Here is a 25,707-nt window from a genome sequence, read left to right as displayed (position 1 = left end):
TCGAATGCTGGTAGAAAATCAAACTTTGTGCCAAAAGATGCCTTTTTAGACGGAAAACAACTTTAAATTTAATAAATTTTGAATGTTTCAAATATGAATAATTTTTTAGTTCCAATAAGGGAAAAATATGGCTGGACTTCTGTAGCTTTCAAAATAAATATATTTCTTTAAAAAAAAAATAAAAAATATATATATCAAAAACGGCATCTCTAATTCTCTTCTAAGTATACGGAATCGTTTCCCTAAGTGCATTTGACACGCCTACAAATTTTCAGGATGGCGAATCTCGTAGTTTCTTAGAAATAATAGGGTCAAAGCTTGAAAAATGGAATTTTCCGAATTTTCAAGCTCAAGTGAGCCATAATAATAAAATCAAATTTGCATACGATCGGTCAATTTGAATCAGCGTCACGACTCCTGAGGATAGATAAAACCATCTCAGAACAGGTGAGAAATCTAACCCTGGATCCAGGGAAGCCCTAAAAAGATCGATAATATAAATAAATTCACAGCATGCACGTGTAGCCACTCCAACGACGCCTTAAATTTGTGTGTTGGTTCGATCTGCAGGATTTGCTCACCGTTGAAACGCTTTCAGAATTATGCGTGCACTCAGGGTCGAGATTTTGGGCACTTTTGAACACTCTGATGGCTTCCAAAAGTGTCAGAGCATCTCCTAGACATTTAAACAGTCATGCTGTAAGCGTTTCCCCAACGGAGTTGGCGCCTTTTTCATGCTGCAAGCAGTTTGCTCCTCGCCGCCAGATGTCATCGTGCGCGCGTCTCTCGGACTAAAGTTGTTGTGGTTGGCTTTTGGCTTGTGCTTTTGTCTCTCGGATTGGTTTTTGCCAATCGAAAATAACTTTTGAATCGCTAGCTAATCGAAAAGCCGAGGAGTAGTAGTGCTCACTCTTCGGGTTAAATTTGTAATTGTAAATTAATATTTGAAACAGGAAGAGAGAGCACCATGTCTCTGTTCTACGCCGTGGCAGCGTAAGTTAAACATTCTCTGCAGCCATTGTTACGGCTTGTTTGATACATAAATCAACCGGAAATTTCGTTCCAGGGATGAAAATGAGGACAACCCTGGCGCAGTTGCAGGCGAGGTCAGTTCTCAAACCACCCTGAATAATTTCTGGCCCAAAATCGTGGAGGAAGTGAAGCGACAAACGGTAACGCTTTCAAACGGGTCACATTTTATATTTTTACCATGCTTTTTTCGCCTGACTGTGAGCAGCTGGACCTGAAGCAGCAGGCTCTTCCGCTGGCCCGAATCAAAAAGATCATGAAGCTGGACGACGACGTGAAAATGATCAGCTCGGAGGCGCCGGTGCTGTTCGCCAAAGCGGCCGAGATCTTCATCCTGGAGCTGACCCTGCGCGCCTGGGTGCACACCGAGGACAACAAGCGGCGCACCCTGCAGAGGAACGACATCGCCATGGCCATCACCAAGTACGACCAGTTCGACTTCCTCATCGACATCGTGCCGCGCGACGACATCAAGCCGGCGAAACGCGCCGACGAGTCGGTCCGCACCTCGATGAACGCCGACCAGGTGCAGTACTACCTGCAGCTGGCCCAGCAGCACCAGCAGGTTCTGCAGCAGTCGTCGCAGCCGGCCGCCACGGCCACGACCACCACCACTCAGCAGCAAGCCGGACAGACGCAGAACATCCAAGTATTTTGAATTGAAATTATTCATTTTGGCCGCAAATCTCATCTCCTTAGGTGCAGGTAACCACGCAGCAGGCGCAGCCGCAGATCATCCAGCTGCAGGCACCTTCCGTGCAGAACCAGTCACAGGCCGCCACGCAAGGTGGAATCCAGATCGTGCAGCAAATTGTCACTCCCACCGGCGAAATACAACAAATTCCGGTGAGATTTTTTGCTTTCTTGGTTTTACATTAACCAAATGTCGGAAAATCAGAGGGAAATCTTTAAATTAGCCTTTCGGAAATTACGAGATTGAGAATATCTCGAGTTCTGATCAAACTTTGTGCCATAAGATGCATAATTTGAGGGCCAACAACTTTTAAATCCGCAATTTTTGTTTGATATTAAATTAGGATTTTTTTTTTTCAAAAAAAACCTCTTGAATTTCCGCCCCTTGGGCCTTTCAAGCGCGCAAGAATACTTTTTTTTAATTTCGATAATGGTCCAATTTTGGAAAACCGCTCACTGGCAGACATTCCCCAGCAAAGGGCTTTCATTGATTACGGAATAGGCACCGTCCGGCCCCGAAAACAAAAGTTTGAAGTGTCACAAATAATTTTTTTTACTTAATAATTCTTGAAGTAAAGAAGTTACCCTGGCGTCAGGTTAGCCCTCAAATTCGCACTATGTGCACTTCGACCCTTTGAATGTGCTCAGGGTGCTCAGGAAACGCCAAAATTGTCATTCCTGAGCGCTTGATCGGTTGATTTTTACCCTTGGAACATGCTGGGGGTCATCCCTGAGGTCAGATAAGACCAACGGGTAAAACGAAACACATTCTGAAAGGTCTCGACTTCACCGTGCAGATCTTACAATTTCAACCAATACAGAGTCCGTCAGGCGTCGTTACATGCGTATACCCTGACGCCAGGGTTCGATTTTGAAAGCCGTTACAACGGTATATTATGCGGTTTGGACAGACTTAAAAATTGTTTTTGTGTGTTTTCAGATCCAGCTGACGCCATCTCAGCTGGCGACAATCAAAATGCAGTTCCAAAGCAACGCGAGCCAGCCAGTCATCATCCAGACAGCGCCGATCGCGGTCAATGCGCAGACTTCTCCGCAGATCATCCAAGTGAGATCGCCCTCCACGCAATAGCAAAGTGCATTTAAAATGAACTAAAAGACTTTGTGAATAAAATCTTAACTTTAATTAAAGTAATTTCAGTGCGGAGGAAGTGTATCGTTTGCCGCAAGTAACTGGATGGATTTTTTTCTACCTATTTCTTGAACTGAATAAAGTGGTTTGATGAAATAAAATGCAGCTGCTGTATAGTTTTGCCATTTTGTATGACTGTATTTCCATTTTTTTTTTTTACATTGAATCACCCCAGGCTGTTGCTGAATGTACTCAAGAAGGCTGTGTTCAAACAATCGAAAGCGGCTGAAAGTTGCAAAGGTCAACATTGCACTAACAAGGTGATTATTTTATTATCGTACTCTCTAATATATGCTAATAACATTAAAACGTAATCACCTATGATAATAATTATTCTTTGCTCAACATGTCATTGTAAATCTGCGTGTGTGTGTGTGTGTGTTATCTTTAATTCTAATACACTTAAAACGGCACATAAACAGTTATCATCTCATTATTTACCACTTTAAATGTTTTCATTAATTTCAATAATCGTAACCAAAAGATACCAAAGGAAGAAATTAATCAAAAAGATTTTCTGCGGCGACCTAGCAATTTGAACTGATTTTTCTGACAGCACCAGCCTTCGAGCGGAAACTTTGTTTAAAATTAAAAATACCAATGCTCTCAAATTTCCAGCTCAATTATTATAAAAATAAATCTCAACAACTGTCAGCGTTTGCGGAATTTCTCGCTGGGGCTGTGAGTGGAATCAGGCAAATTTGAGGCTCGCCACTGATATCACACAATCATGGAATAATATTAATAATAATTTGCTTTCCGACGAGACAGAAGAAAAAGCCACCTCTCTTTACGTAATATTTAGAGCGCTACGAGGGACCTTGGATCAGCAGGACGACAACAAACGTCTGCCAATGATTGGGGGGCTTCTTGCTTGGAATACAAATGAGTTTATAAATACAAAAATAACTGGTTGTCTCGTATCAAAAAGATGTTGAGTGTACAAAACTGAACCGCCCTGTGATATCCCATTTCGTCATCATCGGTCGAGTGGCCCCCGATTTTGACAGATCTTGTGATTGTAAAAATCTCGCTGACAGGGTGGGTGGATTGCGTTGTGTGTGTGTGTGTGTGTGTGTGTTTGTCGAGGCCAGGCGTAATTCTGCCTGCACCGAGAGTGAGTATTTTCACAGTCCAATTTCAAACAAACACACTGCTGAGGTAATTTCATCCGAGTTTATGATAATAAAAAAATCGAGTACCGAGAGTATTCTTGGAATCAGCACCCACATGGGAGGCAGGGAGGGAGGGGGAGGGTTGTAAAGTAGCCCTGGCCGAGTGATTCTGTTTTAGCAGTCTTTCAAGATTATCAAACTAACTGAAGATTGAGTGGTGATGCATGTGTGTAGATTAGGGCCTCGTCCGGCTGGCCACCGACTCACTCGCTCACTGATCCCGAGTCGGAGCAGCTGGCGACCGACGAGGCGTCGCTCTTGGACGTCCGGTCGCTGCCGTTTGGCAAGGAAAGTTGATAGCTAAAGTCTTGTTTTGGTATAAAAGTGGTCCATTCGTCGGTGAACTCGTCCAAGTATTCAATGCTATTCAGGAAAGTTTTGCCTGCAAAATCATACCGTCGTATTAATAATTATAATTAAATGTGTGCGTGAATTGTAATCGTACCTGAGAATCCTCCAACAGCATACATCTTGTTACCGATGACTGCGACTCCAACATTGGCGCGTGGAGTGGTCATGCTTGGACCTGGGGTCCAGGTTTGGCTTTCCGAGTCGTAGATCTCGGTGGAGGTCAGCGAGTGCGTGCCGTCTGAGCCTCCCACAGCGTACATCTTGCCTGCAAATTCAGAATTCAAGCCATTAAAAGGATATCCAATGGAGAAGTGGATTGAAGGCGTGTAAAATTGTACGATTGGTTCATTTTTACCCTCGGAAAAAGCTGAGGTTACATTGTGTCATATTAAACAGGTAAAAAATCGAACCCTGACACCAGGGTAGCCCTCGAAAGTTTCATATATCATTAAGTTCCCCGTTTTTAGCCACAGAGCTTGAGGATCAAACCATTACAGAGCGCGTCAGGCGTCGCTAAAGTGGCTACAAATGCGAATTAATCGATATCGATTGCTCAAGGGCTACCCTGACGCCAAGGTTCGATTTCTAACCTCCTCTGATGGTCTTATCTGCACACGGGAATGGGCCATCATCATTTTTTTAGGGCAAAAACACGCATTTTATTTTAGAGTAATTTTGACGTTTCATGCAGGCATTGTTTGCACCTCAATTTTCTAACTCTTAGCTCTTGACCTCGACTTGAAACATTAATTTTTGAAGAAATTAAGGCAGCGAATGGCAATTTAAAGAAAAAAAATCTGCACAGTTGAGGGAATTTTGACCGCTCAGTCCGTAAATTATATATTTTGACAGAGGGAAAAAATGGAAATTTCATTTCTTGCGCAAAAAGTTAGTACAAATCAGTGGTAAGCAAATAATGCAACCCTCTGTTTCTTTTAGATGTCAGCCTGATTTGCGTGCAACCAAAATGAAAGGGATATTTTACCTTTGAAAACGGCAAGTCCGCATCCTCGGCGGGGCGTGATCATGCTCTTGGTGTAGCACCAGGTGTCGGTGGTCGGGTCGTACATCTCGACCGAGTTGAGGCAGTTCCAAGAGTCGCAGCCCCCGACGGCGTACACCTTGCCGTTGAACGAGCAGACGCCGGCCTGGTAGCGGCCGGTGAGCAGCGGAGCCACGCTGCTCCAGCCGTTGGTGAGCGGGTCAAAGAGGTCGCACTGCTTGATGCCCACCTGGCCGTTCCAGCCACCTATGCAGTAGATCTTGGCGTCGAGGTCGCACACACCTGCAACAGACGGCGCTCATTGGAGCTTGACGTGTCTCTGGGGGGTGCACAATGAGGAAAAGAGAGACAGAGAGAGAGCAGAGATCAGAGTTTCGGCAATCTGTAGCCGCATCGAGCTATGTGAGAATGAGATTGGCCGGGAGAGCGAGCGTGACAGCTGAAACACTTGGGACACTTTCTCACATTACCCGCTGAGCACCGAGTCAAGGGTCTGAAAAGGAAGTAACCTGACCGGGAGTTGCTGGGTTTTTATATAAGGACGACCAGACAAAGTGAATAAATTAATACAAATTTTCTTTATCATTTGCGCCGCACAGGCTGAAATCGAGTACAACGGTTAACAAGAGTTTCCGCGTCTGAAACGACAAAGGTGAAGCATGCAGATTTCTGGGTCCTGCCAAAAAACCAACAAGCCCTGCAGCTGAAAACAGGAAACGGGGCTACTCACCGATAAAGTCGAGCTTTTGACTACTTAACAAAAAGAAGAGTGTGTGCGCGCGCGCGCGCGCGCGGTTGACCATTGTTGATTGAGACAGTGATTTTTTGTTTGTTTGTCATTTACACTTGCAGAGTTAAGGCAACCTTAACCTATTCCTTTCAAGACAATAGAAAAAGAGAAAATAATAACTGAGCTCCTTTTCTCTGAAATTGTTAGCTGATTTGGTCTTGGTCCAGGTCGAAGGCGTGCGGCTGTGGAAGAGAACATAGAAAGAGAATAGTCAGTACCATGGTAGCTATTTTTGTTGCGGAGTTAATAAATTTTTGACCAGTGAAATTTTCATACTGCGCGCACAGAGAGAGAGAGAGAAAGATAAAGAGAGAGAGAGAAAGAGAGAGATAGAGTCAAGTCAATCAATCAGACAACCCCCACTCAGCCGACGCATGCCACAAGATGATAAAGAAAAAGGAGTTAGTGTTTTACCTCCAGCTGTCTGGGGCCAAGTCTCTTTTGCCTTTGAAAAACGGTTCTTTTTCACAACCCTTGATAGATTGCCGCACTGCTCGGCTAGACTCACCTGCGTTGGAGCGCGCCAGGGGCAGGCTGGACGTCCTCGTCCACTTTTTCGTCAGCGGATCGTACATCTCGACGGTGGTCAGTTCGGTGGTGCCGTTGCTGCCGCCCACCGCGTACACCTTGCCGCCGGACACGGCTATGTCGAAGCGCCCGCGGGCCTCCTTCATCGGCGCCAGCGTGGCCCAAATGTTGCCGTCCGGCGAGTACGACTCGACGCTCTTCAGGCACTCGCCTCGGTCGTAACCACCTGCGCAACCGAATCGAACCTTGGCGATTATTGGGTCATTGTTAAATTTGCCACGACTCACCGCACACGAGCAGGTTGTCGTTGAGGTTGGCGCATCCGGCGGCGCACTTGACGTAGCTCATGTTGGGCAGCACGCAGTACAAGTCGGGCTTCTCCTCGCTGGGCAGCCGGGAGCCTGGCGCTGTTTCGCCAGGCGTGTTGGTCGGCGAAGGGGTGGTCGGCCTGTTCAACCTGAGCATCACGCTCAGGGTGGCCAGCGCGCCGGCCAGCGACACCAGCGCTAGGAACGTGTGGTCTTGCACCTTGGTGTTGGCGATCAGACTCCAATCCAAGTCCAGGTTTTCCGTCAGGTTTTGGTCGCTGATGTCCCGCGAGTATATCAAGACTCGCGGCTTGGCAGGCTGCAGCTGCGATTTCCGCCGGTTCTGCCACGAAATATTGCCATGAACACACGGTTGGTATGAGCAGGAAAGTCCACTGCGTACCTTCAGGTTAATCTGCGTCTGTCTTTTCGAGAGTTTCTTGTAGTCCTGCACGATGTCCGACTCGCTGACTTCTCCGCTCGGCAGCTCGATGCAGTCCTGCAGCGAGTTGTCCAGAGCCAAATACAGCAAGTGCGTCTGCAAGGAGAGAGAGAGAGATTATTGAACACTCTGTTCGAGGTCGCAACTCGCAACTCGGACCGACCTTTTCGAAGAGGTGTTCCAGACTGGCGTTTTCGTCCGACTGCCTGTGGACCCAGTCGAGCACCAACTGGCACAGCGCGTCTCCGTCCACCAACGTCATTTCCTCGCGCGTCTGGTTCAGCACCTCGATTTGGATGCACGGCAGGCTCAGCATGGTCGGCGACTTGGACAGATACTCGAACTGCGAAGAGCAAAAGATTGGAATCGCGCGCCTTGGATTCGATTAATCGCGCGTGCTGTCTACCTGCTTGGTTATAAATCGGTCGACCTTGGCGACGAGCTGCTTGTTTTTGCTGATTCCGGGCAGCGAGCGAATCTCGACGCAATTCTTCGCGTCGAGGTGCTGGATCAGATACTGGCTGCACACCCGCACCACTTTGTCCATCTTGAGCTGGCAAGCGGCCAGGAACACGGATTTGACTTGGTTCGCGGGCACATGCAATCTTGGGGAGCAGGAAAAATCAATCAATCAGGTTATTAGAACAATTAACAACTGCCACTGACCTGGATGTGTACGCAAAGTCAATGAGCTTCTCGAAGGCCGCCTTTTCGATTCCTCCATTCAGCCTGTACGTGATCTTGTTCTCTCGGGCGGCGCTCTTGTTCTCGTCGTCAGCCGTGAATAGCTCGTGCAGGTACGGACTGGCGCTGGCCAACACGATGCGGTGAGCGTGGATTTCGCTGCTTCCAACCTGTGTTCAAATCGCGAAAACATTAATGCAGACCGAAAACGAGCTCGTACAACTTGTTATCATTTCATTTCGCCAGATCCTGTCCGGCGTCGAGACGGCATTATCGGCTGATTGATCAATAATAGCCACGAGCAGGCAAGCCGACGCGCGCCTGCCTCGCCAAATTTATTAATTCATGCGACAGGCAAAAAAAGCCGAGACGCTATTCATCGGCCGTTTTGAACCGCGAACTACTCTATGACCTTAAATTATGTATGATGTGACGTTGCCAGCAGACACCGACACTGGCCTGGCTTTGCACACATAAATTGCTGTTTTTGCAATATGCTGAGTCGTACCATTAAGTAAGCCAGCCGTCAAATTTTTAGTCCCGTGGGCAGCCGCCAGCCGCCGTGAAAAAGGGTAAAAATTAAAAAGTGCAGGAGAAAAAATGTCTTTCGTTAAGCACTGTCAAGGTTGACGCTGAAATCTCGTGACTGGAACCTTTAATTAAAGCTAATCGAATCTCAGGATGACGAATTCAATTCAACCCTACTAATACATTCGGAGTAGCCGCAATTTGGCAAATAAAGACGCATTCCGCGTTTCGGGCCAACCAAAAACAATTAAATGGTGGTCCGCACGAGGCAAGAAGTCGTGAGTGTGACTCACGTTGAGGACGACGTCACAGAAGTGTCTGTTTTTCCTCATGGTGTCGAGTGCGGAGAGGGTGTCTGTCTGCTGCTGCTCGTCGTCGACGATCAGGTCCTGCTGCGAGGGGGTGCCGTCGTCGCTGGTCTGCATTATTTCGGAGGGCAGCTCCAACTCCTGCACCATCGTGCCCTGCAGCTCCAGAGCGTTCACTGCAAGTTCTGCGAACAAACAACAAACGCCAATCATGATAACTGGATTCGCTCGCATAAAAAAAAGAAAGAAATAAAACGGCTGGTAATCCCATTTGGCAGACCTGCAAGTGTCGGTCAATTGGATTTCGCCCTTCCTCCCTTTTTCTCTCTCGCGCGCTAACAGTCGGCTAATTATCCATACTTTCGCTTCATTTTAAATTTCTTTAATGCCAAAAGGCATGACGTTTCGCGAGGTGAACGCCTCGCGACTCGCCACGAGCAAGGACTGCCGCCGGTGTGCTTTCGGCCGCTCGTCTGTCTGGCTGCCGAAACAGGTTCTCTTCTCCGCCCGACAGCACGCGGTTCACAGCTAAACTCGCTAAACTAAATAATTGCTCAATTCCACTCTTTGCCACTTGCAGCGCTTTCCCGTTTCCACCAGTTACTTGATTTTATTTATTTTTGTGCCACCGCAGGCGTTCCGAACAGGTTGTTTTTGTTCGGAACAGGAACAACAACAGCGTCTTATCAAAGGCGACGAGCAAAACAACATGTCCCGAATTATTTCTGAGCGACGAAGAAAAATGTACAATCACCGAGTATTTGGCTGTCACTAGCCGCTCGTTCGTCGTTCGTTTATTTACCCTTCAATGAAATTAGCATAAACAGAATAAGCGGAAAGGCAAACCGCCGTCCATCTGGTCTGCATTACGCAGCTCACTCAGCTGGCTCGTCTGCCAGAATTGACGAGGGTTCAAAGGGCGCGCCACCCCGCCGGCAGAAGCGGCACGAGTGACCCAGATTCGCTTCCCCGGCACGGCTCCAGCAGTCACGTAGCGCCCACAACCCGAATTGGCCGGCGATCGCAGACAATCGATACACCACTCGGCCCGTCTGCCCGTTTTACGCGTGTGTTTCGCCTAATAATATGCCTCGGCATTTAGGGCTGTCGAGCACAGAGAATGCGCACTTGTGTTGCGTAAATTTGTGTCAAATCCAGAGCTCGCCGCCTGCACTGACAGCAACAGACATTGATTGGTTTGTTGTCTATAGAAATTTCCCGTGGGAAGTAAAAAAAAAAGAAAAAAAATCGTTTTTCCGATCGAGTACATTCCAAATTTATGCAGTTTTTTTTAATCCGATTATGGCTATTTTTGAATTTTCTTGGGAATTTTAAAATTTATCAAACAATACCGAACTGTAGCGAAAAACCCTGAATTTAAAACAAAATCGTTGCTACCAGAAAGTCGCGTTGCTGCTGCTGCTGCTCGAGCTTACACGTCCGTCTCCTCAGGAGTTTGGAATCACAATAAAATGCTGTGACTCTACATTCACATTGAAAATTCACCCTATTGTTATATGTATATGCTTTTGTATGGGAGCAGGAGCAGGGCTGCACAAACTATTCCAGGAATGTGAGGCGAACAAAAGAGCTAAACAAAATTCCAGTGCTTCACTTTGTGGAAATATAGGTTTGGACGAAATTGGAAATATTTACAATTACTTCACTTTACAAATTAACTGCGCAATGCAAGCCTTGTAAAATTCCCGAGAATTTTCGTTTCCCTTGTGTTTACAAAGAATGTAACCTCGTTTTTATAGCGCACATAACACCGGTTGAGAGCGGACATGAGCCCAACCAAGTAAATACGGCTCACAGTGACTCACGCGCGGCAGTCAACTTGTCTGCTGATTGTGAGTGAATCGGATTACTTTGCGTGCGCGTCCATTTTCGCCCGTGTTCATTGCTTGCTCGGCGAGGTGTAATTATCATCTAGGGGAAGGTCGGCGCGAATGCTTAAAGGCCTCTGTTAGCCTGGAGAAAACGGAACCGACTCACTCTCTGGAACCGAGAGCAAAACATTTAAAAAAATATAATATCTAGTTTTCTCAGCGCGCATCGAGAGAATATATTATATAGTTGAAGGCAGGCAGTCAGTAAACGCTGCTAGCAACAGTATCTGTACACGTGCTAGCACAGATTTTCGGTCATGGGCGCGATCCGCCGAGTGGGCATGGAAATCACTCTCGAATTAAGGTGCGTACCTTTCAAGGATCTTTTCGCCTTCGCCGCACGTACGCCTAAAAATAGCCGGTCGGCCGCTTTGCCAACGCAACGGATTGAGAGTTTCTCGTTCAGTAAATCAACTCGTAATCGTACGCGTGATTCAATTAACTCTCTCGGGGTGATTAAACAATGGTTTGGTCGTCTGCCACGGGTTAGCTAATTGGACTCTGGCCACCACTCCACAAACTTGCAAAACGCATCTCAAAATCGACCCTCTACATTTTCTTCGACGCTTCCCGTGTGCACACGTGACTGCAGCTGTTTCTTTCGCTACTTCCAGGTTAACTGTGCACTCTCGCGGCAACAAGCCTTTCTTCTTCCGCGCACAGGTTCAAAAGAGGTCACGTGCATTTTGCACGATATTCGACCCGACACGTGATTTTGAAAAAATCAATTGACAGCTTGCATTTGCTTACCGCGGGGTTTATACCACTCAATTTTTACCAATTTGCTCAAAAAATAATTTTTCCAGAGTGAAAACTTCAAATTTGCGGTCGGAGCGGTCAATATTTCCTCTACTCTGCCTCAATTTTTCAAGTCGAAGTCATGAAATAATACCTAGAAAATTGAGGTGAAAACATTGCCCGCGAGAAACCACGGCACACTGCATTTTTTTTAAAAAATGCGTTTTCTCGTCGCAACCCTTTCAATTAACCCGCACGTAACACGACCGCTTGGGAGTTCTTCGCCTTAATATTTTTTAAGATGATGCACACGTGGTGTGTGTAAATGGAGTTTCATCAACGTCATGCTTGAGAGCTCTACATAAATTGTAAATTATTATTGGACGTTTGACAAACAAATTGTTGGCCGGAGGTGAACGATCTTTCGTTCAATTTATAACTAGGTTGTATCGATTTGAGAAACAGTGCAGGGTGCGACCGAGCCACAACCCTTTCAAATTGATAACGAGGTCAGAGGGTAAATTTTGCAACTCACGGTCGTTTTCCTTGGGGTACATGGTGGGAGACGTGGAGTTGCGAGCCGGTGCTAGAGTGGAACCATGTGGTCTGCGGAGCGGAATCGGCGACAAAATGAGGCGTGCGTGTGCGAAACGACGACTACTAATGCGCTGGCTATGGCTAGCCGCAGTCTCGCTATATTTGCGGCTCCGAGCGCGACGCGATTGCCGCCGAAGCGAGATCGAGAGCGAGAGAGAAAAGTGGGGTGCCGCGCGAGCATCGAATCCGTTGCCGTTGCTGCACTTCCACTCGCGCCGGGGCTAATTTTACTCTTGCCCTTTCTTCTGCGCCACTCGAGTGTGTATGTGTGCACTTTTGTCACTAACCCTTTCCAACGACACGACACCAAAAGCAACATTGCGCGAGGGGAATTGTTTTTTTTTATATATTTTAATTCATTTAAGAGGGGCATAATTCTTACACTGCTCGTTTCATCATCATGAAAGTTCCTAGTTGAAAAATATTATGAGAAGAATATTATCGTAATAAATTATTGTTTTGCCTTTGATTCATTTTCTTGAGTTAAAAACAATTTGCGTAGTTGATTATAGCAAGTAGTTAATTATTATTTGAGAGACCGAGCAACAGTTAGGTTCCCATTTTGCCAACTTTTACGAAAAATCAAATTGGTTTCTCGCTTGATTTCGATTCTATCCAACGGTGTGCAAGTTATCAGGGAAAAATTGACTAAATTGTGAAATAAATCGTGATATTACAGTAGAGGACAGAGCTTTATTAGCATGAAAACTTTTGAGCCCAAAAATTTAAACAGCGCAACCTGGAAATTTTTAGTTTTCCACAAATTCTTAAATAGCCTTTTTTGAAAAGGATTTTTCACAAATTTTTTTATGTAAATCTTTACTCTATATGTCCTCAGTCCTCAGGGTTACAGCAAAATCACTGAAACTCCCTTCATGCGTCGCTAAACAAAAATAATTTTGAGTTTTTTTTAGCACAAACTGTGTTGCTATAAAAGTTAGATTTGATAATTTACCTGGCGATTTACTGCTTTCGAAAAGAGTCATCATCCGCGTGACTCAGTCCAATGAATTTCAGCTGCCTTCTACCATTCCAATGCTCAAAAAGTCTTAAGAAAAGTCTATGATAATTTTCTAGACAAAACCGGATCAAACTGAAGAGCACGCTTAACGAATTTTAATACCGAATCAAAAATAGCCATGTGTACCGTGCGTATATATATGTGCGAACACGGGCGCAGTCATCAAAGCTGCCGCATTTAATGAAATGTAAGTCATCTAAAATTAACAGACCAGGACCAGGCACGGCTCAAACCGATTCCGGGAGTGCCAAAAGTCGCGAGATCCGATTTCCGTCAGCACACGCGACCCGAGAAATTAATTAACAGAGCACGTGTCGTGTTTTCTGTCCCCCCTCCCCCCGAGGAAAAGAGCAGAGGGCGCAAATTATTACTGCAATTACAGACGGGTGTTGAATTCCCCCAAACGGAGAGCACATCACGCGTTCAATTCTCGACTTGCAAACAACGGGCTTGGTTTTTGTAAAATCTGGAAAAAAATTAGGAAAAAGCTGAAATAAATATATTCTAGTTTAAATTTTTGAGAACAATGGCTCAAAAGTTTGCATGCTAATCAAGCACCATCTCCCTACTGTAAAGTCACGATTTATTTCAGAATTTGGGGAAATTTTCCTTTAAACTCGCACACTATTGGAATGATTTTGACAACAGGGATCGAAATCAAGCGAAAAAATAATTTATATTTCAGAGAAATTCGGCAAAATCTGAAATTTAAAGTGGAATGATACTGGGCAACAATTGAAAATTATTTAAATTGTTAGATGACATAAACAATTGATCGATAAACAATTTGTTCAACCAAAAAAGGACCTTCCTACAGTAAAAATTCAAATTTAGCCAATTTTCTCCGAAATTTACAGTGCTTGAACATATTTTCTTCGCAAATTTGGATTCCTCTCATCGAGATCTGTCCAATTGTGTATGCCACTTATTGGGGAAACTCTTGGTTTTGAAATTAAATCGGATTTCAAGTAAGGAGACAGCCCTTACCATTTGAAAAACACGGTAACTTTCCGGCCAATTCTCTCGAAAAATTACAGTGCTTCCTTAGGTAAATTTAGGCTTCAACTGAATCCTAAGGAACGAGTTTATGCATTGGCAACAAGCATTTTCCAGGCTTTTGCAGTATCATTCCTCTCTAAAGAGAAACTGTTGCTAAATTTCACAAAGAATAGACTTGCTAAAGAGTCAACAATGCAAAATATTCTAAATTGATGGCCTGTTAAGCTTATACATTAATAATTGGCTAATAAAGGAAATCTGTTTCTGTTATAATATTTTGCTTTTTTAATTATACGTGAAAATTTTGGAATTGATACATTTGTCAATATGGAGTTCCGAGAAAAACTCATCGAAGCGAACGGTGGTGATTTGTCGACGAAGTAGAAGTGGCCATTATTTTCATTTGGGTCATTCAATATAGCAATTTTTTTTTTGCTATAGATAAGTGTTGAATTCGCTGCTTACGTGCCAAGCAACAAGCTTGTGTATCGGGAAACCCCAGCAGGGAAGGGAGCGCGTGGTGGTTCTGTCCTTATCAGCCGCGTGATAACTATAGCGTCACATCTGCCGCGATTTCGAGCCCAAATTGCTCTAGTCTCTTCTCTTGTCTATTACGCGAGCGCCACGAGCGCCAGACGCCGGCGACGCAACGCATGCAAATTAATTGTGTCAACCAAGTAGGCAGAAAAAAATAAACAACAACAAAAGGAAAGGAAATGTGCGTTGTGTCTCCAGAGATTAGCGAATGGGGCGACATTCAAACTAACGATAATTAGCCACCATCTTGCAAAAAGTAATATTGCGCAATTTGAGCACGCTTTTCCACTTAATTTTTATTATCTGCTCCTCGACAGACTTTGACAATTGCGATATTATTATTGTTCTGTTATCAAGATTTAGGAAATGGATCCAAGCTTTATCACTGTAGCTGTTGAACTTGAAGGAAATTTAAAAAGAAATCAAGCAAATTTAGCTTTGCGGCAATTTGTCTGTGCTTTTTGGGCTCATTCTCCATTTCCGCGCAGCTTATTCAGCTTTGTCGGTGGGGCTCAGTTGGGAGTGCAACAAGTTCGCAAAACAGCGTGTGTTTGCAAGTGAAGGAACCTCTCTCTCCTACTCCTCCGTCTTGGGCTCCACGCACAAAAATCCGCCCTTAAAAAAAACATAGTGTTCCACGGCAGCGCCAGAAATCCGAAATGAAGCGGTTTGAGCGGGAAAAATGCGTCGACGAGCCGAGGATCATTATTTGATTTTATTTCGAGCCCGCCGCACTTTTCCAACATTTCGGGCAACGGGGGCAAACACCTCGACTGCATGGCTCGCGGCCAACACGCGCGGTAGGCAGAGAAAAGTGCTGCTTGTAACGAGAGCCAATTTATTCCCTGTGTCGCAATTTTTCCACGCCGTGTGTGTTATCGGTATTGAGCGTTTCGTTTCTTGTAATAAAATCCCAAACTCACGTTTCTCATGAGTTGGCTAAAAAGTCGCAACAGTCAGTCAGATGCCGCGAATAAACACCGCTGAATGGCTTTGTTTGTCCCACTCGTTATCTCGCGGGCCGCATGTGCTAATTTATTTAACACGCGCCAGAAACTTTCATTCAAACACGCCCGCCGAGTATAGGATGAGTACCATGGGTGAAACGGCTCTGGCGAAATTAAAATTTATAGATGCCGCCACACTTAATTGGCGGATGAGTTGACCTTAATCTAGACTAGAGAGGATGTGGCCAGCTATGACAAGCAATTTCCCGCCTTTTGTTGGTTTTAAATGCAACTGTAATTTCATATTTGATTTTTTTAGGCAGCTGAAGCGGATTTTGTTATGAACAGAGCAAAAATTTGTGCCGATCAACAGAGAAGGCAGCGGATCGACGGATCGAGACAGCAGCGCCACAGCGAGTCAAGCGATAGGAAGTCTAGATACTTGCCGCTGGCTGTTCCGGTGGCGCTGGGAAATCAGAGAGAGTGTTCCCTTTTCTGATTGGTCACCAGCGTTCTTGTGTCCAACGGTTTTCGCACTTCGGGGCGGATTACGGCACCGTTTTTTAGCTCAATTAGTTAAGAGTGATGCAAATTATACGTCACAAAACTTGCTACTTTTCGCGCATTTTCACGTGACCGTTTTTTCGCGCCATACTCCACCGGACGCCATATCTGCACGTCGCACGAATTTGGCTCCCGCTGTTTTTTTTTAAGTATTTTCAAAGGAGCCAATTTTTCTTTCATGGGATGTTTTGCACGGATTTTACATAAGCCACATTGCCAGCTTGAAGTATTTTTCTGCATTATTTATGTGCTAGAATTGCTCATCAAGAAAGAGCGGAGATATCGAATTCGCTCCAAGATCGCCAAGGTCACCGAGTCGAAGAACGGATTACGTTTGCATGAGCACCGTATAATTACACACACATACGTACTCCTATAGCGTGCGGCGGCCTTGCCATAGACAATGAAATAAACAGCAAAAAGAGACAAACAGCCGCCTCGCCAAAGCCAGCGTACTTCTCGTTTGGCGTGACGACAGTTGCTGACTATTATTCCAACTAAATACCAGTTTCGCATGTGAAATCCAGAAATTCCATAATGCAACGCCGACAACTTTGTAGCAATAGTTTACTTTATGGAAATGGACAGCATATGTAGGCGTCAGAAGCGTCAGTTGCATAAAATAATCGATAGTTTTAATCTACACGCAATCAGCCGTGTTGGAAATTGTCGACTGATGGTGCATTTTAGTTGCAAAAAAGACGAAGGATGACTTAAAATCCGTTTATAGCCATCTAATCTAACATTAATGATCTCGCAGCAGAATCCATTTTCTAGTGCTGCAAATTTGTGCCAGTTTCACTGCGGCTTGAGCCACGATACGAGAAATTCGTGTCAGCCTTAAAATAATTTTTGTACTTGAAGGAGTTTTATGATTCAGGTGAATTCTTGGCATTTGTTAAAAATTTATGATTTTTGTGTGTATTTTGTTTGTGCATTGCAATTGGGGGGCATATATATTTAGAATTGTAACAATATCTGGGGGCGGATTACGGCACTGTTTTTAGCTCGACCTTGAAACCCTGTACAATACAAGCCTTATGCCCAGAGCGTTGCCATTTTCTCTCAAGGTTGCGTTGCCGTAATCCGCCCCTAGATGTATGACCTCGCCAAAAGACAATAAAGATGATAATTACGAGGCAATGCGTTTCGGTTGGCTTTTAAAAGTCTCGGTAAGTATTTGTAATGTTTCAAGGCCTGGTTATTTTCTTGGCAGCAAAAAAGTTGTTGCAGGCCGATTTAGCGTCTCCAGAGCTAGAGATCTAAGAGCACCAATTTGCTCAATTAAGAGTGCTCTCTCGGGGTGCGAAAAGTGTGAAAGTTTGAGGCGAGGAGAGCCTCCGTCGCCAAGTTTGTTTAACGTGTAACACATTTTGTAACACGGTTTGAAGTTTGAGTTGGCGATCTTGTGTTAGTGCAACTCTTTTTCAGCACCAGGACGTCGAAAAAAAACACGAGTCAGCATGTAACGTAAATTCCTCAGAATTATCACAGCTTTAATCAAAAGTAACAACAATTTCTTTTGATTTTAGAGGGCGTTACGTTTAAGATTGGAATCTGCTTCATTTTAGATTAAGATGTACCACCGTGAATCATTTTAAAAGAAACAAAACATAGATCAGAAAAACAAGACAATGGCCGCACGCACATATTAGCGGAACTAACGCGAGCAAGACGTGTACTAATGGGGTGGACCGGCGTTATGACAGCGGAATAAAGATGGGCTCCGGCAAAAAGCGGGTCATTTGCAATTTGCACCGACTTGTATCTGTTTGATCCACCCACGGCGGGAAACACAGCCTCCCGAGTTAATCAGCCGCAGAAGTGACGGCAAATTAAAACGTGCCAAGACACAAAAAGTGTCACGGGAATGTGACTTTTTTACGCAGCCAAGACAAAAAAGTATGCCACGCAAATTTAGACCTCTCGTTAAAAATCGCTGCCAAACACTTTCGCCCACCGGATAATTTATCTGGATTGGACGGAAGAGAGCGTTACCTTCTAGCTGCTACGCCTCCACCTTGCTTCCACGAAACCTTTTGAATCTGAAATGAAAGGCTGAGAATTGGAACGTCGATCAACTTAATTGATTGTTTATCTCCGAAATTTCGAAAACTTGTTTTCAGTTATAACGCTTTCTCTATAATTGTGTCAGCCCCTTTTCAAAAACAACTTAAAATAGATGTGATTATAGAAACCTGCCATCTGCAAATAACTCAAGTGCTGCTCTATTTCTGAACACAAAAAAGACTGCAATCGTAAAATCATGGCGAGCCAATGCTGGCCAACTAACAAGAGTCGATTTGTATATTTAAGCGCTGTCCAAACTCCAAAGCTGCACACGAATAAAAGTGCTGGGCAGGCTCCGCGGCGCTCGCATTTTACGCACGGCGATTTTTGTTCTATCTTGAACGCGAACGCGGAAGAAAAGCTATTTTCGAAGTGGTGCTAGGATTCACTCTCGAGAGGCACAGGGAGGAATGCTTGTAAATCACATCGGCTCAAATAAACTCGCTTTTCTCGGTTTATTTGGAACCAGAGGGAATTAAGGTAAAATTGCCGTTTACATGTTACGCCCGAAAAATCATGGAAGAGGTAGTTTATTCATATAAACTCATTGAATATTTTGGCGCTGCTCCAAAGAACATCTTGTCAGGAATAAAATTATACATATATCCATTCGTTTCGTTGCTGATACAAATTCTTTCAAAAATGTCAAAAATGGCGAATTTTGAGGGTGCAATAACTAATTTTAAAAGCCCAATCCAATGAACACCGAATTTGAGGTCATCGGTCAAGGCAATTTATTTTTATTTTATTTTTTATTACAGAGCTTTACTTTTAAACCTCGAAACGCCCCTCAAAAAGTAGTCTCAGGGTATGTGTAAACGTTTGTGAAAATTTCAAGGTGGTTTCGGCTTCGTTTATAAGAAATTCAATTTTGAATCTCGAAAACCATGATTATTTCAGTTTATGCAAATGTTGCGAGCGCCAAATCTCGGGTTCTAAGCGTCAGAAAGGCAAAAAGTGAACACCGTTCGACTTGGTTTGACCTCCCCTGGGGAGCTGAACGGTTTTTGGGGTGCTCGCCCCCCAATTGTAAAAACCTATAGGCCATAATTTAATCGCGAAAAGTAACTTTTTAAAATCATAGCGATTTTACTTATTTTTTCTTCTTCTGAAAGCAGCGGTCCAGATGTTCCGCAGAAAGTCTTTCGTGATGTTTTTTTATTTGCTATTCCGTTTGCGCGCTCAAGACTTGTAAAATATTTAGAAATAAATAAAGAGAAGAATTATTCCTCTTTGCATACTTCCAAAGATACACCAGCCAAGGCGTGCTCATCGCGTGCTCAAAAATTAAAGGTCATGTTGCATGTTATCGACCTAAACGAAGGTGAACCTCTCTAATTTTAGTCCGGCCAGCATGCCGGCACAGAGAACAACTTTTTCTCCAAAAGTTGGATGGATTGTCGCCGGCATCTCGACCTCGCACAAATTAATCTTTACATAAAACGAGTTAACGTTGAACAGCGTAGTTTTTCTAACCAAACCAAACAAAGGGAGAAGCCCGCCCGCTATCTATCCGTCTTTCAGGTGATGCAAGCGCGAGAAGGACGCCTAGTTTTTGTCGCTTGTAGTTCTTCTTGCCATCCGACCGAGCCGATTCCTTACCAGAAATAATAAAGAGCTCGCGTGTGCGTGTGGGTTAAATTTCCACACGGCGCCGCGACTGCCGCGCGAGACGACGGCGGGCGGCTGTGTCACCCAGCCACGTGCTTCTTTGCACAAATAATTGGCGCCACGCCAAAAGGGCTCGATTCCGTCTGCGACTCTTGATTGATTAATTCATTCCCCTTCGTTTCGCAACAATAACGAATTAAATTGGTGGCTTTAATTTACTATTAGGCTCGAAAATAGAACTAATGTTTAACAGACTTTGACACTATAAAATGTTTATTCGATATGAATTATTAGATCCAGATCAACTGGGCAACAGTTTTGTTTACAAATTAGTTAAATATTTTATTTTTAGACACAAAATATACTAATTAATATTGTTGTTTTAAATTTTAATGAGAGAAGCTGCCCCGCGTGATTTCAGAGAGAGAGAGAGAGAGTCTAATATCCTGTTTGATAATTGGGTTATTTGGAAATATTAATGTGCGCGTTATCGAATGGTTCGGAAAATTAAAACAAACAAGCTTACTTAGCAGAGAAAAACACTTTAAAATTCAAATCAAGTGTGTTGAGATTGTGGAGAAATTTCCAGCGTTTTTGAAAATCGAAAAACGTTACTTTGGCTGTTATTTTGGTCTGCGGTGGCACATTGAACGCCGGGGACGGAGACCAATTTCTCTGGTTGGACGTGTAATATCCCTAAGCTATTTTAGCATCTACAAAATAAATTTTCGCAACAAACAATAGAATCATTAGGTTGATGAAAAGCAGCGGGGCCAGATTCGTGCGGCGCGCAGATGTGGCGTCCGGTGGAGTAGGGCGCGAAAAAATGGTCACGTGATAATGCGCGAAAAGAAGCAAGTTTTGGTCAAGATTGTGACGTATAATTTGCATTTCTTGTCTTTTGATGGATCGTAAAAACAAACTCTTGACACTCGTACGCCAATCCAAAGAGAGCTTTTTGTTTCCCACATTAAACGCCATCTTGGATCTGCGCAGTGCGAACCAATTTTATCACACATTTGGCCCCCGCTGATCGAAAGGAAACAATGAGAAACCAAAGTCAATACTTGTGCAATGATTAATTTTCATCCGTGACGACCGGATATATTAATTAAAATAACACGCAGCTTGGCCAGTTGGAAGAAAATAATCATTTATCTTGGAAACGTGAAGGGAAAATGTCAAACGACACTTATTATTTCCCAACGCGCACTCCTTAAGGAGGAATATTTATTTAGGACGGGCAGATGCTTTTACCCGGAAACGCTCGCTCCTTTTGTGATTTGAAAGTAGAAATTCCAAAACTGACCGCTTTTGAATTTCAAAGAGCCGAATTGGACACGCACATCTGGTTGTTGTTTGAATGAAACACAATAACAGACGTAGGCACTGGATTGCCTCGTTTTGACAGCAATCGATGGGAACTATCACAAATAATATGTAATTATTGCAGCGCTATACCCAAATCAAATTTTTAAAGAAAAAATGATGCTACGCAACTCCTTATTACGAGTAGGTGGTCGAATTCAAGGAAATTATTTCCCGATTCCAACAAGAAGAAAGTCAAAGTAGAGGCGATCGCGTTCCACGCTGGCACAAGAGGCAGGGGCGGGCGGGCGGGCGGGGGTGGGTGGGTGGGTGGGGGGTTGCTGTCCCATTTGGGCACAGAGAGCGAAATGACGGGAGCGAGAAATAGCTCCCATAGCGGTTGCCATGACGACACAGGCGCTTGTTTGTTGCAAAGAGGCCTGATTGACTGCTTAATGAAGAGCGGCTGCGGCCTCGGGTGACACCCTGACGCACGCTGAGGGTGGGGTGGGGGTCGGGGGTGACCTTTGCCTATGTACATTGGCCGCGCCACTGCCGCCGCGAGACACAATAATAATAATTATAGCGGAAATTTGCATTATTTTCCAGACTCGCAGAAGAAGAAGAAGGTTGTTGCGTGCATATCGATCTCGTATAAATATAAAATTAATTTTCCTACACTGTCTTCAACAATAATTATTGGATTCCTCCGAGTCCGAATTGAAAAGATTTTTATTTTGCCTCAAAATGGAGCAATGCTAAAGTAACAGTGCGTTAATAGCATATAATTAAATTAACGTGTGTTATCTGCATTTGTGTGGTTTATAAATAATGGCATCAACTTGCGCGTCACGTGTTTTGTGCAAGGTCAGGATACGGCATTTATTCCATATATTAGTTCCTAACTTATTATCCAATCAAAACAATCAATCCGCTAAAAGAGCACTACTTACATGGGCGAGTTATCCGCAATCCGAATCTTACTCATTTCACATACATAATCACGGAAGAATTACAGACACAAATCGATGGAAATCAGGACAAACTAAAACTTCCCATGACGTTCGCATTGATTTCATGTTTATTAATTGATGTTGGCGCGCATTCGATCATCTCGCGTGCCTCCCATCCAATATTAAACACGCACGAGCAAATGGCGAAAAATTACGGTGAAAAATACATATATGTACCAATCCGTTGATTGAACTGATTGCGTCTTCTCAAGGTGACTTACCTACTGTGTCAGACATCATGGTGCTTAACGGGCGTGCGAGCGGCGTGAACACTGCTTTTACTACAAGTGGTCCATTGGCCGAGTGCCGGCCGTGTCAGGTAGCCCAACTGAAGGTCGAGGTCGATCTCTGCCTGGCCGCGCTCACCATCCAGACACTTTGATTCAGCAAAGGAAACGTCTCCCAATCGTGTCGGGAGCAACGTGTGAGTCAATCGGTCGGACAAGGCGGCAGGCGCACACGACACACGACTCGCCAGCTCACTCGCGCTGCCCCTCTTTCCTCGCTCGACGAGATGGGAAAATCAATAAAGCCTCCTCCACGCGAGCCTCGGACACACAAACTCACAGTCTCACACACCACACGAGCGGGATGGAACCTCCAAGGGGGCGTGGCTCTTCCAGGCCGGAGCTTCCTTGAAAAGTCGAACGACGCAGACGCGTGCGTGATTCTCATTCATTATATCTTGTTGGTTGATTCCGTTAATTCAAAACAAAATCAAAATTCAGAGCATATGTTTATTTAAATTATATATAAATATCTAGATTATCTATAATAATATGTGTTAATTTCTACTTTTCCTATTCAAGCATCAAGCATCAACGACAATATATTTTTGCTTCAAAATTAAAGAAAAATGAGTGATGAAAGTAGCGCAGTTTTCAACGACAAATCTTTGGACGAGCCGACTCCAGCGGGTGCACCGTTGACAGCCAAATACAAGCAGTGTGTATCGCGTATATTGCCATATTATTATACAGGATTATTCGTAAAATTCGTGTCGTTTCAGGAGTTTTGCCTACGATACAATAAAAGACCGACTTCCAGTCATCATCACCAAAACCGTCGATCACCTGTACAGAGATAAGAACAAGATAATCGAGCAGTTTGGAGAGGTTGTGATCTAAAAATTGGTTAAATTAAAATTTCTACAATGTTTTGTCCAAACAGGAAGCACGTGAAGACATAAAATCACTAATTGGAAGTTTTTCCAAGCTGAGAAATGAGTTGCAAACCAACAAACCTCTGGTGCCAATTAATCTTGGGGATGACGTAGACTTGTGGAACTCGTGCGTGCAAGGCGGCAAATGGTTTGACTCTCCGTGGCTTCTAGTCGAATGCTACCTCTACAGAAGGATGAGGGATAACATAGCTCAAAGGTACACATACATTTTCCGAGCAAAGTAGATAAGCGCTTAATTCGAACCCCCTTCTTGCAGCCCTAGTCTCTCTGATTTTGACCAATTTTCGGAGCAAAAGAAACACGGATTTGCCGCTTCCACGTCTGCCATGAAAGGACTTGAGGCTCACCTCAATCGTTTCATCTCTGATGAACCTCTTCCTGACCTTGGAAAAGAGCAATTTTTCCAATTGCTCAAGGTTAATTACATACATTTTCATTCAATCCTCAATAAATAATATTTTTGGCTTAAATTGCAGGTTTCTCTTTGGGGCAATAAATGTGACATGTCGCTCAGCGGAGGAGAGCAAAGGCACCAAAATTTGGATCCGATCAAGCAGCTTCCCTCGTTGGAAAAAAATATTCTTTGCAATCACTTGGAAAATGCTTGGGCCAAGATCTTGAAATTGAATGGAAACTCATCTTCTATCATCGGTGCATTTTAATTCATTTATTTTGCCTTAGTTTGATTTTTATTTTGAGTTTTTTTTTATTAGAGCACCAAAAGACAAGTTTTCAAAAAATGACTAGGGGAATATGTACAGACGACATTAAAATTCCGAATTTTTTATTCAAAGAGGCCTGAATCGTTGAGTGAATATTAATTTTTCTCCAAATTTGTATTTTATTCGAAAAACCGCTCATTAATTCCTAAAAGTCTTAGAAATTTTGTTGGACCTTGGTCATTCCCTTAAAAAAGCCAGGACAGTTACTATAGATTGCAATAGAAAATGATTAGTTAAAGAAACTCGAAAATTAAGAAAATTAATATTTTTCCAGATATTGTTTTGGACAATGCTGGCTTTGAGTTGTTCACCGACTTGTGTTTAGCCGACTTCTTGGTCAGCCGTCAACTTGTGTCTACAGTCAGATTTCACGCTAAAAACATGCCGTGGTTCGTGTCCGACGCCACCCCGATGGACATTTTCTGGAGTCTCGAGTACCTCGAGGACCACATTCCCGAGCTGGGGTTCCGTTGGCGATCGCACGTCCACTCCGGCAAGTGGGTCCTGCACCCTAGCTCAAAGTCCTCCTTTTGGACTCTGCCCCACGCTTTTGCAAAGATGAAGGAGGTACGTGAGACAAATTCACGGATGTTAAAAAATAGCCATTGAATTATTTCTGAATTAGGTCGACCCTGACTTGTTCAACCTCCTGAGTTCGTCTAGCTTGGTGATTTTCAAAGGCGACCTCAATTACCGTAAACTCGTTGGAGACCTTAACTGGGATCCGCAAACTGAGCTTTCAACGGCTTTTGAAGGTTGTCCCAAACCTCTGCTTGCGTTACGAACTCTCAAGGCAGACGTGGTTGTTGGCTTGGAAAAATCTGTAATCGCCAAGATGACGGGAAACTGGATGGTCAGCGGAGAATATGCTGTAATTCAGCTCTGCGACTAAAGGTTCCTGCTCAATAAATTGTTTTTACTGCATAATGAACTTTCTTCTATTGCCAAAAAATAAAAATTAGACGATCTCTGCGAAACCAATATTTCCAAGCGATTTAAATAATCTAATTTGGCTACAAAGTCAGTGACCGACCAAATCATCCAGAATTTAAAGTGGAATGTTATTGATTTTTTTTTTAAAAATTGATATTTCATTTGAAGTTAACCCTAACCGACCTATTTTTCCTTGTACTCCGACCAAAAATGCCCCAAAATCAAATTTTTTCGAAATTTCCTCTTTTTTGAGGACCAAAATTAATTGCTTCCAGGGTGAGAGAAAAATTATGAAAATTTAATATGTAGTGAGAAGATAAAAAATAGTGCTTTTGAGTCTTGTTTAAGTTTTCAAATTTTTGAAAGGGGTTTGTGGTTGGCACATAACTAAATTCACCAGTTCATAGTAGCGTCAAATACTGACTAAATTCAGAAAGCTGATTAAATTTCCAGTTTTTCCCCCACACAGCCAAAATTTTCTAGACAGGAGCTAGTTGAAATTTTCAGACGAATGTTTTGAGAAAATTTAGCTGAGTGGGGACAAATCTGGAAATTTTATCAGCTCTCTGAATATTGGCAGCTT

General features: G+C 43.8%; 3 protein-coding genes across 6 annotated transcripts; 2 read left to right on the top strand and 1 right to left on the bottom strand.

Moving 5' to 3' along the window:
- The first annotated feature begins 809 nt into the window (after window positions 1-809).
- Window positions 810-2,977, top strand: LOC135943971 (nuclear transcription factor Y subunit gamma-like). Of its 2 annotated transcripts, none has more exons than XM_065490651.1 (5): window positions 810-993; window positions 1,067-1,172; window positions 1,238-1,678; window positions 1,735-1,875; window positions 2,663-2,977. In XM_065490651.1, the coding sequence occupies exons 1-5, from the start codon at window positions 968-970 to the stop codon at window positions 2,810-2,812; spliced, it is 864 nt and encodes a 287-aa protein (XP_065346723.1). In that variant the 5' UTR covers window positions 810-967; the 3' UTR covers window positions 2,813-2,977. The 2 variants fall into 2 exon arrangements, with proteins under 2 accessions (XP_065346723.1, XP_065346714.1); XM_065490642.1 differs by having other exon boundaries at window positions 811-993; window positions 1,729-1,875.
- Window positions 2,978-2,986: 9 nt separating this feature from the next.
- Window positions 2,987-22,698, bottom strand: LOC135943918 (influenza virus NS1A-binding protein homolog A-like). Of its 2 annotated transcripts, none has more exons than XM_065490597.1 (11): window positions 22,508-22,698; window positions 8,975-9,174; window positions 8,136-8,323; window positions 7,876-8,074; window positions 7,633-7,812; window positions 7,431-7,565; window positions 7,007-7,370; window positions 6,700-6,945; window positions 5,384-5,683; window positions 4,493-4,663; window positions 2,987-4,429 (listed from the first exon to the last, which is right to left on the bottom strand). In XM_065490597.1, exons 1-11 carry the CDS (start codon window positions 22,524-22,526, stop codon window positions 4,251-4,253), a joined length of 2,181 nt encoding a protein of 726 aa, XP_065346669.1. In that variant the 5' UTR covers window positions 22,527-22,698; the 3' UTR covers window positions 2,987-4,250. The 2 variants fall into 2 exon arrangements, with proteins under 2 accessions (XP_065346669.1, XP_065346662.1); XM_065490590.1 differs by lacking the exon at window positions 22,508-22,698 and adding an exon at window positions 12,155-12,313.
- Window positions 22,699-22,802: 104 nt separating this feature from the next.
- LOC135943946 (damage-control phosphatase ARMT1-like) lies at window positions 22,803-25,118 on the top strand. Of its 2 annotated transcripts, XM_065490623.1 has the most exons (8): window positions 22,803-22,946; window positions 23,096-23,231; window positions 23,296-23,401; window positions 23,457-23,665; window positions 23,726-23,885; window positions 23,946-24,120; window positions 24,466-24,758; window positions 24,817-25,118. In XM_065490623.1, the coding sequence occupies exons 2-8, from the start codon at window positions 23,143-23,145 to the stop codon at window positions 25,081-25,083; spliced, it is 1,299 nt and encodes a 432-aa protein (XP_065346695.1). In that variant the 5' UTR covers window positions 22,803-22,946; window positions 23,096-23,142; the 3' UTR covers window positions 25,084-25,118. The 2 variants fall into 2 exon arrangements, with proteins under 2 accessions (XP_065346695.1, XP_065346689.1); XM_065490617.1 differs by lacking the exon at window positions 22,803-22,946 and having other exon boundaries at window positions 22,988-23,231.
- Window positions 25,119-25,707: the final 589 nt, after the last annotated feature.

The sequence above is a fragment of the Cloeon dipterum genome, chromosome 1 (assembly GCF_949628265.1).
Source record: "Cloeon dipterum chromosome 1, ieCloDipt1.1, whole genome shotgun sequence".
In the NCBI taxonomy this organism is placed as follows: Eukaryota; Metazoa; Arthropoda; class Insecta; order Ephemeroptera; family Baetidae; genus Cloeon; species Cloeon dipterum.
Note: the sequence above shows the minus strand (reverse complement) of the source record. Positions and strands in the feature narration are given on the sequence as shown.

Bases quoted from the DNA above. Each gene is read 5' to 3' on its own strand.
- LOC135943946 (XM_065490623.1), top strand. From the start codon at position 23,143: ATGAGTGATGAAAGTAGCGCAGTTTTCAACGACAAATCTTTGGACGAG. The intron at 23,402-23,456 runs GTTGTGATCTAA...TTGTCCAAACAG, and splicing joins TAATCGAGCAGTTTGGAGAG to GAAGCACGTGAAGACATAAA. The intron at 23,666-23,725 runs GTACACATACAT...CCCTTCTTGCAG, and splicing joins AGGGATAACATAGCTCAAAG to CCCTAGTCTCTCTGATTTTG.
- LOC135943918 (XM_065490590.1), bottom strand. From the start codon at position 12,176: ATGTACCCCAAGGAAAACGACC. The intron at 8,075-8,135 runs GTCAGTGGCAGT...CTGCTCCCCAAG, and splicing joins GACTTTGCGTACACATCCAG to ATTGCATGTGCCCGCGAACC. The intron at 6,946-7,006 runs GTGAGTCGTGGC...TCGGTTGCGCAG, and splicing joins CGACAACCTGCTCGTGTGCG to GTGGTTACGACCGAGGCGAG.
- LOC135943971 (XM_065490642.1), top strand. From the start codon at position 968: ATGTCTCTGTTCTACGCCGTGGCAGC. The intron at 1,173-1,237 runs GTAACGCTTTCA...GACTGTGAGCAG, and splicing joins AGGAAGTGAAGCGACAAACG to CTGGACCTGAAGCAGCAGGC. The intron at 1,876-2,662 runs GTGAGATTTTTT...GTGTGTTTTCAG, and splicing joins GCGAAATACAACAAATTCCG to ATCCAGCTGACGCCATCTCA.